This window comes from Saccostrea cucullata, unplaced genomic scaffold, assembly GCF_032062105.1.
Source record: "Saccostrea cucullata isolate Sc308-1 unplaced genomic scaffold, CSIRO_AGI_Scuc_v1 ctg194, whole genome shotgun sequence".
NCBI lineage: Eukaryota > Metazoa > Mollusca > Bivalvia > Ostreida > Ostreidae > Saccostrea > Saccostrea cuccullata.
Window position 1 is genome coordinate 326,625 of NW_026939778.1, and position 15,874 is coordinate 342,498.

At 32.4% G+C, this 15,874-nt stretch overlaps 1 protein-coding gene across 1 annotated transcript; it reads right to left on the reverse strand.

The window, feature by feature from the left end:
- Window positions 1-283: 283 nt before the first annotated feature.
- Window positions 284-10,884, reverse strand: LOC134253916 (uncharacterized). The gene is made up of 12 exons (XM_062736490.1): window positions 10,739-10,884; window positions 6,856-7,965; window positions 5,904-6,530; window positions 4,300-4,551; window positions 3,439-3,849; window positions 3,155-3,349; window positions 2,854-3,060; window positions 2,523-2,720; window positions 2,021-2,376; window positions 1,728-1,818; window positions 1,533-1,612; window positions 284-925 (listed from the first exon to the last, which is right to left on the reverse strand). The coding sequence occupies exons 2-12, from the start codon at window positions 7,961-7,963 to the stop codon at window positions 878-880; spliced, it is 3,573 nt and encodes a 1,190-aa protein (XP_062592474.1). The 5' UTR covers window positions 7,964-7,965; window positions 10,739-10,884; the 3' UTR covers window positions 284-877.
- Window positions 10,885-15,874: the final 4,990 nt, after the last annotated feature.

Genomic DNA, 15,874 nt, shown 5'->3' on the forward strand with positions numbered 1-15,874 from the left:
TCTACGGTTTTTCCGTTGACGAAGTGAATATTATGCAGAAACCGACGAAAACCACGTGTCGCCATTGAATCGAAAACACGTAGTAGTGTCATGCTTTGGGACTCATTCACTTGATTAGCAACGGGTGTGACGAAGATATCGTCACGTGTTGAAAATTGGCTTCCATATAAGGTAGTGGTGTCGACCTGTTTAAGGACCCTTATAATTGCTTCATATTAAAACGCCTGTAAATGCATGTACACGTATATTGCTTCAAGGCAAAAAAAAAGAAAAGAAAATAATGTGAGATTTCATAGATTATTTAATATAAAATATGAGACAAAAACAACTTTTTCACAGCATGAGCACAGATTGTACACAACCATAACTTCATAATTCAATGTTAACTTAATGCTATTGTGACTGTAAAGAACTCACACGATGAACACAATGGTCAACGCTTTTTTATTGTGTAATATACACTTATAGGAATCGGATATTATCACTTTTTAATTCTGCCTTGTTATATCCCTGATTTATAACGATCAAATAATGATATTAATATGGAGGATGTTTTATATACAAGTGTGCTAGTTGATACACGTATGAGGTATATGTACACAGAAAATACAGTATAAAAGATGCACAGGAAACACAGCTGCGTCTTAGAGCATATATATAAAAACAAAACAAATCAGATTGTGGCGTGCGTGTTCGAAAAGGTATTTTCAAAGTGAAGGATTTCTTATGTCATTTTAAAAATAGGAATCCAGAGGCACTTTGACTGAAATAATCTCGTGATATATTTTTCAACGTGTCTTATCATACTAATACTTTGTATATAGTTTGTTCTCCTTTAAAACCTGGATTTCTAAGCATGTAAAGGACGAAGAGCCTATCAAGAATACTTCATCGCTTTTTCTGGTTTGCATAGGTAGATTTCCAACTGAAACAGATGAAAGATAAATTAACTTCATAAACTACAACACGAACATTCACGTGGAATACATATACATGTACTATATTGAAGCATGTTATATAATTTTATTCATGAATTTGTTTCACCGTAAATTGTTCTCTACTTGAATTTTCTAAAGTTTTTTTTTTTACCTTAATTTTTTTTTTAACCATTTCTTTTTGATGAAACTTCAGGAAATATTCCCTGTAAACCCAATGGACCCCTTTTTATAGTCTAATCTTGTATTTGATTTGTAGATCAGTTATTTATAATTAATACAGTGGTTTATTTATAATTATTGCAGACATCAGTTATTTGCGAGATTTAGTTTTTTATCGATTTCATGGTTGATTGGTGAATCGGAAAAAGTACGTCTGAATTGTTCTACTTGATTGACAATGGTGTCAAATATCATACATATCTTTTCTACGATGCGTCCATAAAATCACCATCTACTGAGATCCCCCAAATAAATAAATGTAATATGTGTGTCAGAATAACAAACCAAAAATAGGCCGTGACAAAGCGAAGAAAAACTCTCTAAATGGACAATCATTGGGTCCACTATATCGGGAATATTTACACATATACTTACCATAGATAGGTAACCTCGAAAGTTTCTATGACCAGGTCCAAAACCGACCTGAAGAGCACATTGTCTTGACTCTACATCGCCTGAAATATTTATATTAAAATTCATTGGTTTATTCAAGTACTTGTCCTTACTTTGAATTTCATTTGAAATTAAGATTTGAAATGAAATTGATTAATAAATGGTATGTATATGCACCTAGTGAACTCTTTGAGGCGTATGCTCCATTTAATACACCTTCAAGTTTTCCATCAGACACAATATATTCGACATCTTTCCACTCCGAAAGCTAGAAATTAGTAAGAAAAGAACATTCATTTATGCCCATAAAATTAGTAAATGATCTCGGTAAATGTAGGTACGTGTATCATGTTGTATATTTTGCATTTACCTCAAAATTTACAACACGATGACTTTTCCCCCTGGTAAATTCAAAATTTACAACATGATAGATGTATTGCACCAGGCTCTGTATAATTAGATAAACTTACTGGTTTGTGAAGTTGCAATGCCACGTGACCGGGTTGTCGTGTTGTTTTCACCGTATATCCAACGAAATTGCGTTTTGTAAAAACTTGAATGGATCCAACATCGCCGCAATCTCCGTTGTTAATTAATGCTTGTGAGTCATTAAACCCTAATTTTTCAAGTTCCTTGTAACGTAGACGTATTACTAAGGTTTTGCCGAAGTCAACATTTGTGAACCTAGGAATGAGCAATCGACTTTTCCCATTGAAGAATCCCATTCCATCTTGAACTCCTACATTTTCATTACTAATATAAGTCCATTTTCCGGATGCATCTGTGACACCATTATTGAAGTTTAATTTCACCTCAGGTGTACAGCCTGTAAAATAAATATTTTTAAAAATACTTTTTAAGAATAAATATACTTAATATATCATTATTTTAATTCTTCAAATGTACTTTACTAATTCTTCAAAACACTCTTAACAAATATATGCTTCAACTGCATATTTCTTAGAAACTTACCAGCAACCGGTTTCTGGACGTCAGGCGCTTTAAATGTAGGGTAACCGGGTTCTATTACTGAGCATGTGCACTTTCTTTCGTTATATTGCGTCCCCTCTGGACAAGGCATTGTGACGTATCCGATTCCCATCATTAGCTGCTTGTAATTGTTTCTATCGTTAGCGATTGGAATTTTGTCACAAGCTGGCCTTGTAGGTGCTAAAAGACATAGTTACGATTATTTCAGTTTGTGTGAAATTTGATTCGAAACACTATTTGAATAAACAAAGTTATAACACCAAAAATATATTATGTTCAGCAGTTAAACGACTTTCTACGTGCATGTGCTTACTGTTATAAGAGTTCAATTCCACAGGTGAATTTAATGGGCAGCTTTTACGACAGGTCTGATCAACATCCCTGACACATCCTTTGCCTTTCACATATTGAAATCCAAATCGGCAACATCTTCCAATGGAATAGCCATTCGAACACTCCCAGAATGCGCGACAGTTTTCTTTTTCTTCGTACTCCTGCTCTCGTACCTTGCTGCAGCGATCTGTTTAACAGTACATAATTTTAAAATAATTTCAATGGTCATCGAAGATATGATAGAATTTCTATCCTCTTTCTTTTGAGGGGAAATGACTTACCCACAGGACAATAGGATCTTTGTGAATACTGACAAGATAGAATAGTCTGATTCCAAAATTGACCAAATGGACACCGTTGTATCATTGCTCTGAGACGCCCAATTTCTCCATAATAACAATGGACAAACAAGTTACATTTATTAGGATGACTGTTGAATCCAGCACCATTGATCATTTTACAACCTTCACAGAGTACTGAAAGATAAAAAATAAGATTTATATTTCAAGATTCACGAAGAGACACATTCGTTATAATTGCAAGATCCCTAAAACTGTTATCTTACTTTTTGCTTCCCTAGGAGTCGGTTCTGAATTCACGTCTGTAGTCAGTTTAGTGATTATATTGCCTCTTGGCGTTACAGTCTGATGAGGTGGGGCTAGGGTTGGTGGTAGAAGATAGTTATCGTCCACGTTACAAAACAGCTGGACATACCCAGTCATCAGATAGACAAGGTGAACGTAATTCTTCACACGAATAATCTCGTTTTCTTTAGAGGATATGAGTTTTAATTCTTCTTCATTTGTATTGTATCCAACACCCACGGTAAATACGGAGATTCCTCTTCTATGAAGACGTGCTGCTTCCATTTGGGTGTAAAAGTCGTATCGGGATTTATCATTGACAATCACGATTATTACTTTAGAGACGCCCTTCCTGCCCTGTGTCTCAACAAGTTCCCCAGCTGATTTCAACGCTATAAAAGACATACATGTATAAGTAGAAAGTGTCAATTGAGTTATTCAGATGCATTTACTATTTCCACGCTCTTACAATTTACTCCAATTTTAACTAGTTAATTTGGAGAAGAATGGTCCCCGCTCTCAGGATCATATTAGCTGAACTAATGATCGTTGACTCATTTGAACTGTATTTTGTGTCCATCTTACGATTATTTTTTGTATGAATTTTTAATAGTTTGCAAAATTTCAAAGCCAAGTTAAAACTTCAAGGCCAAGGTCATACGTTAACTTGGAAGGGTCACAGGAAATGCAAATGTGAAACATGTGAGTCCTGTATTATTCAAAAAATTATAACAAGGGTTAATGGACAGGGAGACAGACGAATAAAATATGTTTTCAAGCTTTCAGCAAAAAGGATGGGGTAAAATTACAAGAAACCACGGTCCTCTTTTTAACATGCGTACCAATATCATATCTGTTGCTGTCTTCAGGTAAACCTAATCGAGCAATCCTGTCCTCCAGGTCCGAACGATCCCCACTGACAGGTATCTGTAGAGCGTCGTTATTACCTAGCAACACCACGCCCACCTGTACCTTGTTCTCCCCCATGATAAGCCGGTCCAGGAGTTGTACTAGAGCTCCTTTCAAATACCCGAAGTCCTTTTCGTTGCCTGTACCATCTATTGCCAGCACGATGTCAAATTTCCTGTCACAGACTGTCAATGAAACAAATCAGTTTGTTTTTAAATTCATTGTTAATAAAAAAAAGTATGAATAATTACATGCACCAAACTTCAATGGCTGCTTAATTAATTCTTTTGAGAGAAAATGTATGAGGAATTGCTTTTAAAGTGACATTTTAATATTTTTATATGTAACTGAACTCTTTGATTGACTTGAGAGCTCGGCACACAGCATAAAAATGTATTCTAATCAATCACCTTTAACACTTCAAGTTAAAAAAAAATATACGGCACTTTTTTGATATAAAAAGCGTTTGTTTAATATATTACTAGAAGGTATATGATCAAGATATTTGCATGTTCAAACGGAGAAACGAAGTTTGTTGAAGTCAAGCAAGTTTAAAAATGTAAATTATGTAGTCTTTTCCTAATGGTTGAAAACAAAACATTTTTAATGCTGTATTATTGCATAACGCGAAAATATTACTGGATGTTCACTTGAAGTTGAGTAAACATTGTAATTAGAAACCACACAATTTATTAATTTCAAATTTCTGTATAAAATATGGCATATGAGAATGCATAATTGCCTTTTCCATTTCATAAACATGTCAAAAACAATTTCCTAAATTGCCATTTAAGCTAATAGTTCCTAGAGGAATAGCTTGTCGCTTGTCTTTGTGCTACATAACGTAATAGAATCTATCAACCACCGACCAATTCTTAAACTTTATTCATTTTATTTTAATTTATTTAAAGTTAATCAACCTTATTTGCAAATCATTGCTAATTTGATTGTCATCTATATATTTTCTGCTTTTTCTTAAAATTGCAGGTACTATGCATATGTTTATCTGTGTTTTATATCTAGTATTTGAATTGCTGCAATAATTGGAATAGATGTTCTAATTTTAGGCTTTTTTGTCGTTTTAAAACATTTCTGGTCTATTTTTTTCTTCAAGCAGTTTTGATTTTGTTCTTTAAGTTATCGTTCTAAACGCAAGACGAAGATGACGAAGAAGAAGAAAAAGAGATTACGTCGTTTTATACGAAACCCTATACAAGAACTAAACCTTTTTAAGATTAATAAAATCAAACATAAATGGAAGTTGGAGCTAAAACGACGGATTTAACAAAATCAAAATGAAAAGGACACCGATTTTCGCTTTTTCTCAAAGCTTAAAAATAAACATTGCTTTAATTGGTTTACCATGCAAAATGCATAAATAAAAAAAAATCATGCAATCATGCTTTCGTGCGTTTTAAAAAAGTTTACCGAATATATTTTTCAAAATACATCGTCTATGTCTGTTTATCGCTCGAATATAACGTCTCCCTAAAAATGAAATAGATATTTTATTTGAAGTCACAACATATCAATATACCTCGTTTCCTGGCTAAGTATTCTGGAACATGTGTCGTCCTATCTTCCTTTGGCCTCGGTGACCAATGAACCATATTGGGATCAGGTGTTGTTAGTTCGAAATGAAGCTGAGTAGTGTGTTTCTCTTCGTTTTGTTTTTTGAACCAATCGGGAGGGATATATGGGATGTTCCAACGAGGGATGCTTCCATTAGAGTTGGGATCTTCTATCCAGTGAGCAGGTTTCTCCAAGTCAATTTTGATATTTATCCATTCTTTCTGATCCTGCCACTCTGGAGGTTTAGCGACATCTGGTGGCAACCAGAACGAGGTTTTTGGGGTCAGATTGTAATCACGGATAACAGGTGGTTCAAGATATTCCCGTATATGTACTTTTCTTGTGATTTCTGTGATGCTAGGCGGTCCACCACTTACTGGAGGTGGTGTGGTGGAAAGTGGGACAATATAAGATGCTATTGGAGGCCCAGATTTTGACTGATGAGTTGATATGCGAGGGAAGAAGTTTCGAGAAAGATCATTTCCCCCTGGACCAGATGGAGTATCAGAGGAATATCTATTCACTACTTTTACAAGAGTGTTGGTATTATGTTGGAAAAGACGGTGAATGGAAGTACCGTAGTCTTTTCGTTCTGAAAGAAAGGTGTACATGCAATAAAGAACAGGCAAATTCACGTCCCAGCATATTTCTCTTATGCAAAGCATGCTAAAGCTACCACCATCATAATTTCTTGAACGCTGAAAGATGTATAGGGCTGTCACCGATCACACATCATTCTCTACTAGAAGCCAAATACGAAAAATCATCTAACATTTCTAATTTTCGCAGAAAAGTACAGAAATTCATAAAACAAATGATACATCTTTTGTATGTATTTTTTTTTTAAAATGGTTTAACCTTAACGAATAGGTAAACATTTTTGTATATAAAAGTTAGAAGGTGAAGTTGAAGATTACCTTTATCAAGGCCATGGTCCCGTCCCTGTTTAGGGGAGTTTGGAGTGTTAGGGCTATCTGTTGGGATCTCAGGTTCTTCAACACTTTCACTGCTACTGTACTCTTCACTATAAGAATCATAGTAGCTACCTCCACTACTTGAGTCACCTTGGTCTCCGACTTTTCCACCACGTGACGAATCTTCGTCCGTATTTCCACTGAATGATCCACTGCTGCCTGAGTCACTACTACTACCTGATTCACCACTGTTAGACCCGTCTCCATTCTCGCTAGATCCTGATTTGTTATCACCATCTCCTTCTTTATCCTTACATTTGCATTTTTTTCTCTCAGAGTTCCCATCACCTGAATCTTCACTGGAGGAATCGTCGCTGCTGTCTCCAGATGGAACTGTAAGACTGAATCCATTGTTGGATTTCACATCTCCATCTAACTCTCCTGATTCGTGGTTGTTTCCACCATTAGATTCACTACTTGAACTATCCGAACCTGTTGATCCTTCGTTTGAGCTGCGTGCCACTTCACTTGAACTTAACATACTGTCTGATTTTACGTTCAAACCATCATCCTTTACTCCTTCATTATTTTCACTAGATGAGGATTCATCACTTGACGAACTGCCGGATCCACCTGAACTACTTTCTTTTTTTGAAGACTGGGAACTTATTTTGTCAAGAATGTTAAAATCTCCTCCATATGTCTCGTAATCCTCTGCTTCTTCTGAATCATCCAAATACACATCAGGCACGACGTTAGACTCCTGAATAGCATGATTCACCGTGCTTTCGGTTGTAACTTCGTCGACTGTGGTGATTTGCCCGTCGTCTACTTTTGCAACATTTTCTTTCTCATACAGATCAGTCAAAAACCCTCCGAATAAATTCATATTATCATCCTCCTCTTTATAATATGTGTCCTCTGTAGGTTGTGGAGGTGGTGTTTGTTCACCACCAGAATATGCTACAGTTGTTGCGAGTGTTATCACCGAATCACTATTATCGGATGTAGTACCGACCTCATCTTCGGAGTCACTATACACAACACCACAACACATTACAAAGAAAATTCCAATTTTGAAAATATTCTTCCGTACTCCCATTTTTGCCATATCTGAAATCAAAATAAAGTTACTTGAAAACGGCTGTGAATATTATTTGTCGCAAAATATTACGCATTGTTATTTATGATCGCATCAACGAAGGCTGTGAAATGAAGAAAACATATTGATTAATATCTTTATAATTTTTGCATGAAGGCATGTAAATGAGAAGTCAAAAGCCAAAATTGATTGACGTGTTGATGTCAATGTGACTGTGTGATTGGTGCACTTTTATGTCACGTGGTAAACGTTCAGTTTAAATAACATCTGGCTCATTTTGCTAAAGGCCTCCAACCTATGACAAAAACGTGTAAATAAATTACTCTGTAATATAAAATAGGTAATGAGGAAAGTTAGAAAAAAAACATAATTCAAAAGGTGACAAAATTAAACATTTAGAGATGCTTTTTGTCAGATTGTATTTTAAGACATGGATTTTAATCGAAGCTTTCTGGATTATACTGTTTGATAAATTGTGAAAGTTTGTACATGATATGTCATTCAACTCTCAAATTTTACACCTATTTAAATATATTTTTCAGGATTGTAACCGTTCTCCATGGACATTGCTATTGTTAATCGACTTTGAAGAGTTATTTGCGGTGAATAACTACTCAGCGTTATATATTTGGTCAAAATTCTTGGCAAAATCTAACATACTTTGTTGATTCTTTAGACAGTACAAAGTATTTGGTAGCGCAGAGCTGTCAAAAATAATTTCGCCGTCATTGACCTGCATGCATCAAAAAAATCAGCAACGTCGTATATATCATAAACTTCTGTGTGTTTGAAGATCTTGATATTAGCGTTAATTACTTCATGATTGATAGATCCGAAGTAGAAATAAATTGTCTTATGGTTAATTGTCATAGTCATAAATTATTTTCTTGTTGAGATTCCAACTGGCCGGAATGTGGTTTTTTTCACAACAGGCATTTGAATGAAACCTAACTTAATCTACTGTACATTTTAAAAAAAATCTACCTTTTTGCTATTTTCACCGGTATTCAAATTAATGAAATCTATTAGCTCTGCGGTGACCCATGTTTAAATTAAAAATTAATAAAGTATCTACACAGCTTAAGTATGATCAAGTAAAATCTTCCTAACAGACCCCAAAATTGTAATTATTTAAATCAATTAAGCAAATGTTACCTAATTCCTGATCATGATCTTTTTACTGATTACCTAAAAACCGAAATGATTGATTGAATGTATTTTAAACATAATTGAAAAAAAATGAATAAAACCAAATCAAAAACGCTATAACAAACCACATAAAAATAGAATAACACGAGTAAATGAAAAGAATAATTGAAACGGATATTTTTACTAAGACGTCGAAAAAAAAAGACTAAAAAAGAATAAATTATTAAGACTATGTCTCCCCAAATAAAAATAATTAAAAATACCTTAATATGCGTCATCTTTAAATTAGCTTGCGTTTTTCAAAAACCAATACGTTTACTTTTAAAGAATGAGAAATTATTGGATATTCTTTCTAGTTTGTAACGTAAATAAAATCCTTGTCTTGTGTGGGTTATATTCTTAACTAAAAATGCATTCAATTTGAAAATGGAGTATGTTGTGAACACTTTTGTGATTGTTGCAAATTCGACATTTTTCTTTTTAAATTTCAAATTAAGTTAACACATTCATTGATAGATTTGATTTAATTATTATAATATCAAAGGTTAAATAAAAAGAAAACCCACATCACATAACTTCCTTCTATAAAATCCTTAACGAAGATTTGACGACGATGGAGAGACATGGCCCTCGTAATAAATCATGGGATATGAAAATATATATCTCTTTTTTCATACCCTATAGTTGTTGATGGCAATGCATAAAATGAGATGATTATATAATTTTTATGCTAAACACGTACGTCTTTTTAATCTATACTTCATTTACAAACAATCCTCGGATGTAATTGTAACATTAAAAATAAACCTCGCGAGCAGAATATTGAAATAAGTACAGAGCATTATTTCTTTTACGTTTATTACACCATGGCACATAAGAAGTCACCAATCATAGATAACTTGGATATAAAGATTGACTTGTGTTTTATTGGACAAAATGCAGATATAGAATCTAATCATTAGCATCCTAAGAGGCGAAAGGAGATGGGGTAGGGGGAAGAGTGGTGTGGTCATATCTAAAACAATGCAATCCTTAAAAGTTGTGTTTGCTTATGTATTGACTTAAAAATATTGGGTGATCCTAGGTTTGACTTCAAAATACACAACTATCAGATGTCCTTTTTGAATAATATTAAAATAATTTTTTGACAATTTCACCATACATTTGTGAAAATAATGTAAATCAGAATTTAAAAAAAAATATTTAAGAACTTGGCAATAACTTTTTATAAAGGACCTGATTAAACTCTAAATATCATAACCTTATTTTATTTAGTGAAACGAAATAGGGATAAAACGAAAGGTCTTCGTATCTGAATATCTTTTTTAAAAATTCCTGTTTATCTCAAGTTAACATAAAGTGAAAGCAAATCTGAGCTTACTTCATATGAGATCTTGAAGAGAATTCCTTTAGTCTATTTGAAATTAATAAAACATTTATCAAAAATAAGCATACGATAATCTTAATTTGTTTTCTGGTTGAATTTTTAAACAATTTTCTAATTTAATTTCTGAAAGTTAATTTTTAATATAATATATTTAATGAAATAACAAAATCATCTTTCTGTTCCAAGTAACCCACAAGAAGACGATTTAATTTATAAAATCAACTGTAAATTAATGCAACCATACTTACCTAATAGATATCTGCAAATAATTTAGATATTGAAATCCAAAAATCCAATTTACAAATACAAATGAGGAGCGAGCACCATGACCCGACACCTCCGAGGGCAAACACCTTAAACACTACAGAGAAGGCAACGAGATCTGGCGAGACTTCATAGGCCGCCCAAGATTTTATTAATCCGTCACTGCCTACGTCTCAGTATGCAACAGGTGAGGTAAAGGGGAAAACACTTCTTAGAAAAATATTACCAAAGTATATAACGTGGATAAGAGCTTTTTGTTTGCTCTAGAATTTATGTGTTTTAATTATGTTAATCAAAGAAATTTGCATGACATATCCAATCAACGTTTAACTGGTAATTAATTTTCACATGTATACTTTTGTACTAGAATATCAATTTGAAATTTATTTTGAAGTACATCATTTATCTTTATTTTTCGGAATTCTTTGCAACACCTGGACCTAGGATTTTGAAATTATACTATCAAAATCTAAATGATGTAATTTAAATCAAACAGTTCAGAACATATATATGTCAATGAACATTGTCTCACCAACTTGCCGTTATTTGCAAAATTTAGAGAACTATCTTTTTCCTTTAAAAAAAAAAAACATCCTCCAGTAGACTGGAATTCTGACGTCTAGATCTTCAACATCTTTGTAGGGCCAGAACCTAAATTGTTTTGATTTTTTTTATTGTTTTAAACATAGTTCTACCTTTCTAAAAACGCATAAGTCAAGATTGAAGAAGCGTCTTCTTGATTTTGTTTTAAATTCGCCTTGTAAACTCCAGTCATATTATCTACCATTAGTACTAACTATTTAAATATAAAATTTATACCGATCTATTTATATTTTGTCCGCAATGTTTTTGCCTTTGTCACATTTTTGAATAAGATTAACTTCACAATATAATATGATCAGTCATCGTAATAGGTTAAAAATAAAATTATATTCTAAATATCCTGTAAGCGGTAGCTGGTTTTGAATTCCTACATAACTATAATGATTTCAGCTGACTCAAACAGAAACAATATTTCCTTTCAAAACCTTTCTTCATAACTGAGACACCTGATTTACGTGAAGGTTGACTTAAGGTTGACTTCGTAATTTGCTTCACAGTCTTTGTCGCATTAAACTGCACTAAATCATTTTACCAGATTTAGGAGTGCATCAAAATGAAGCTGTTGTAGGGATGTGACTCCAAAGTCACGGTGCTTAAATTACCAAAAAAAACGACTCTTTTCAAATTGATATCTTGCTTTGCTATTACAGTAATTATTTACCCTCTCCATACGTCATCCATCTCTCGTATACCTCATCCCCAACCTTTGGCGAAGAACTGACATGTACATATCATTTATTACAATGCCCCGAAATTATTCATTAGTCTTTCAATTTTAGCGACCCAAGAGACACCTAATTTCAAGGGCTGAGACATTTAGATGCCTCTTCTTTTTCTTTTCTTTTTATTTTATACAGGTGATGAACCAATCCACAGCTGTTACTTGTGATGGTATACTATCTCATATTTAAATTAAGTCTTACAAGTAATACTCTCTTAAATAATTACTGTCATCTTGGCGTATTTCATGTATCTTTATATTTATTTTCTTAAATGATGGTGTGCAGAGGTTAAAATTGTCTAAAGGTCTGTATCAAGCTGTTTTTAATAGTGAAAACAGATTGTCCTCGAATTCAACTTTCAAACTTTATTCCATTACAGGTATCTTTCTATTGGTAACAAATAACTACTTTTCTAAATATGTTTAACAGAATTTTCGTATATCTAAATGTCTTTGACTCCTCACTCTAGATCAAATGAATACGAAACATTTTGTGTCTGAGGCAGTGCGAAGTATGGATATCACTCATCATACGTATGGGCAAACTTGAAATTGATAGAATTTTTATATTTTATACAAACACCATCAATTCTGTTTTTCAAAGGCTATCTTTTTGAATCAATTTGAATGGCATTAAGACAACTTTCGGAAATTTCTGAGGAAAGCATCACACTGTCGTATACTATTTCCGCTTTGCCCGAAGCTAGATACAACCAGTTACAATATTATTGGATGTTATGATGTTTTATTTTGCATCCCTCATACTGACATATTTTTCCATATTATTCTTTTGTTTTTCGCCTCCTAGATGACATTTGCATACATATTTCTATATTCATGCTACCTGTAATTTTTCTTCGTATTTTCTTTCCTTTCTTGTGAAATTTATTGTATTAATTTTTTTTGTTCTTGGTGTGAATTACTAGTAAATTATTTAACAACAAAATAGACGTCTATTTTCATTGGAGAATAAAGTTATGTGGTTATAATGCTGTGTTTATCTGTGAATGCATGCTATTTACATTAAAGCTTAAATCTGAATACGGAAGTTAGAATTCGAAGGATCATGTTTGAAACAACAGTCAGAAAATGTTTATGACTTGAATAAAAATAAATGACGAAGTAAATTGCAGAAAGAGCATCAAAAACCTCACAGATTATTCGCTTTTCTTAACTTACTTATAATAAAAAATATATTTGACACTTGTTAAGCTTGGTTTTATGTCCAATCTGATGTTAAGCATATTGTAATCGTTGGTGTACTGAATTATAAATTGTCTTCAAACCGTGTTTCACTGTTATTTATGGTAAACTAAGTCCGTAAAGTATATATTCAAGCTTATTGGACAAGTGAAACCACAGAATCTTCTACAAAATGTATGTTAATCTTAGTTATTTAATTAAGTAATGCAATTGCAGTAAAATGAAGCCATGATAGCACCATTTGACAACTAGAAAAGTAATACACACCGTATAGAAGTCATTATCATAAATTTTTAATATAAAGCAACCAATGTTTTTGTAATTGGTTAAAAAGTAAGCATAAAAAGATAATTTATATTTATATGATAAAACGTAAATTTATCTTATTGAAAAAATTGCAAATGCACGAATAGATTTGATGTCAAAGTTTATATAAAAACTAGTAATTATTAACATTTTATTAATTATTATTATATTATTCATGAAATATGAAATATTGCAGATTATTGATGTTACATGTAAGAAGATTACACTTCATTTAAATACTCAAATTTGATAATATATTAAAAAACTATTTTTTTTTCATATGTAGTTATTAAGGTTAGAGAGAGAGAGAGAGAGAGAGAGAGAGAGAGAGAGAGAGAGAGAGAGAGAGAGAGATTGTTGTTTCTATAAAAAGTGACCCCTTTTATTGACATGAATGGTTCGATCAATCATGAACTGTTCCACTTGTTGTCAGTTATGTGGAATATTTATACGACATATTGATATGCTACTAGAAGAATGGAATCTTTGAACAAGATCTACTCCCCTGTTAATTAAACTCTCTTTTTCATAGATATATGATAGTTATATGGCATTGCATCCTTTACAATTGTCAGTAAGGCAATTGATTCCTTGTAATTTTTGCTTTGAAATTTCCTTTGAATGTAGCAACAAACTGAGTTATAAATAGATGCTGAAAGTAAATATGTATCTTATTACCTAGAAAAAATCTGCCACATGAAGAAAAGGTTTCTTTTCTGACCCACCTTATGGGTAATTTATAGTGTAAAATGTTGGTAATAAATATGGTCAGCTATTCAATCTTGGAACAATTCGTGTGGATAGAAAAAAAATTGTTATAAAATGATTTGATAGAATTCACCTAGGTACACATGATTCTTAGTGAGATTGTTTTTGTTTTTTGTTTTTTTTTTAACTGTAAATGATATATATAAAAACGCCTGGTTCTCTTATTTTTCAAAATGAAGTGAAATAATTATTACTATTTGGTATAATTAAAAATCCAGCTAGAAATGACAACGAATCACTAAGGAATATTTAAATTCAGACTAATATTTACACACATTGAGAAAGATAAAAATACACCTATGAATTTCAGCGGGGAAAACCCTCGGTCAACTACAATTCAAACAAAACATTAATGTACGAAATCTAATTAGTGCCTTTACACCGTTTCTAATAAAATCAATTCAACTGTACAAAAGGTTAATTCAAACTGATATGGCACAGCATTTATGAATAGTATTCAACGTCTATATATAAACCATGATTTCAATTTTAATTGCAAATCATTAATATAAACTAGTTATTTATTATTCAATTCAAGAATATCGAGAATCCTCGTTTGTACATTTCTTTAAAAAAAAAACAATGACTAAACCCGAGTTAATGAAATTAAGAATTATAAGCTATGACAAAACATGAACGACTTTGTCGTATAGAGAATTTATATAATTTGACCTTAATGCTAATATACGAGTGAACATATAAATGTAATACTGTTTCTAACACGAATAAGTAATTTTGCTTCTTGAGCAATTGCTTGTAATGTAGTAAATGCTTTTAGGCAGGTTACAATTGTTTTTAAAGACAGGAATACAATTATTAACATCCTGTTATACAAGAATTGACAACACTGTTAAACGATGTTTCTTTCATGTTTTACACCAAGTCGAGCCCAGAGGGTCAAAACCAGTAATATTACACATTTGCATGCGAAATACACATTTTTCATACAATTAAATTCTTTAGAAAATAGTTTATTCGAAATACTAGCTCTCATTGAAGTGAAATGTCCCATTTTCTTCAGGTTCAAAAAGGTCTGCAGTAATTTTAACATTTTAACATTGAACATTTTAACACAGAAAACTGATGGCAAAGAAGACGCCCTTGTCTCACTTCATTCAGTCATAAAAATAGAAATGAATGCTATTATGTCTCGGTGCACAGTTAACGCCTACTTAACACTGACTTTTCATAGATTAGTCTTTGACATATAGGCGTAAATAAAGGCAATAAACCAGCATGGGATTTATTTCATATAATGATTCATTGAATATTTGTATGAACTGAAAATGGGTATATATATACGAATGTCAGAATTCGTGAAAAAAAAAACGGCAGAAAATGCGAATTGAATACGAAACCATAACGACTTATTCCTTGATGGAATTTAAAATCTATATTTAGTAAAATATTTGTATAGCACAAAAAATAAATGCATTACTGATTTTAAAAAAAAATATTTAGAGATTTCTAAATTTTCTCTTTATGGACACGTAGTTTGGATATGATCACTGTCTACAGG

Excerpts from the sequence above, each read along its gene's own strand:
- LOC134253916 (XM_062736490.1), bottom strand. The coding sequence starts at position 7,963 with ATGGCAAAAATGGGAGTACGGAAGAATATTTTCAAAATTGGAATTTTC. Across the intron at positions 6,531-6,855 it reads GGACCATGGCCTTGATAAAG|AACGAAAAGACTACGGTACT; the intron begins GTAATCTTCAAC and ends CCTTTCTTTCAG. Across the intron at positions 3,850-4,299 it reads CAGCAACAGATATGATATTG|CGTTGAAATCAGCTGGGGAA; the intron begins GTACGCATGTTA and ends TGTCTTTTATAG.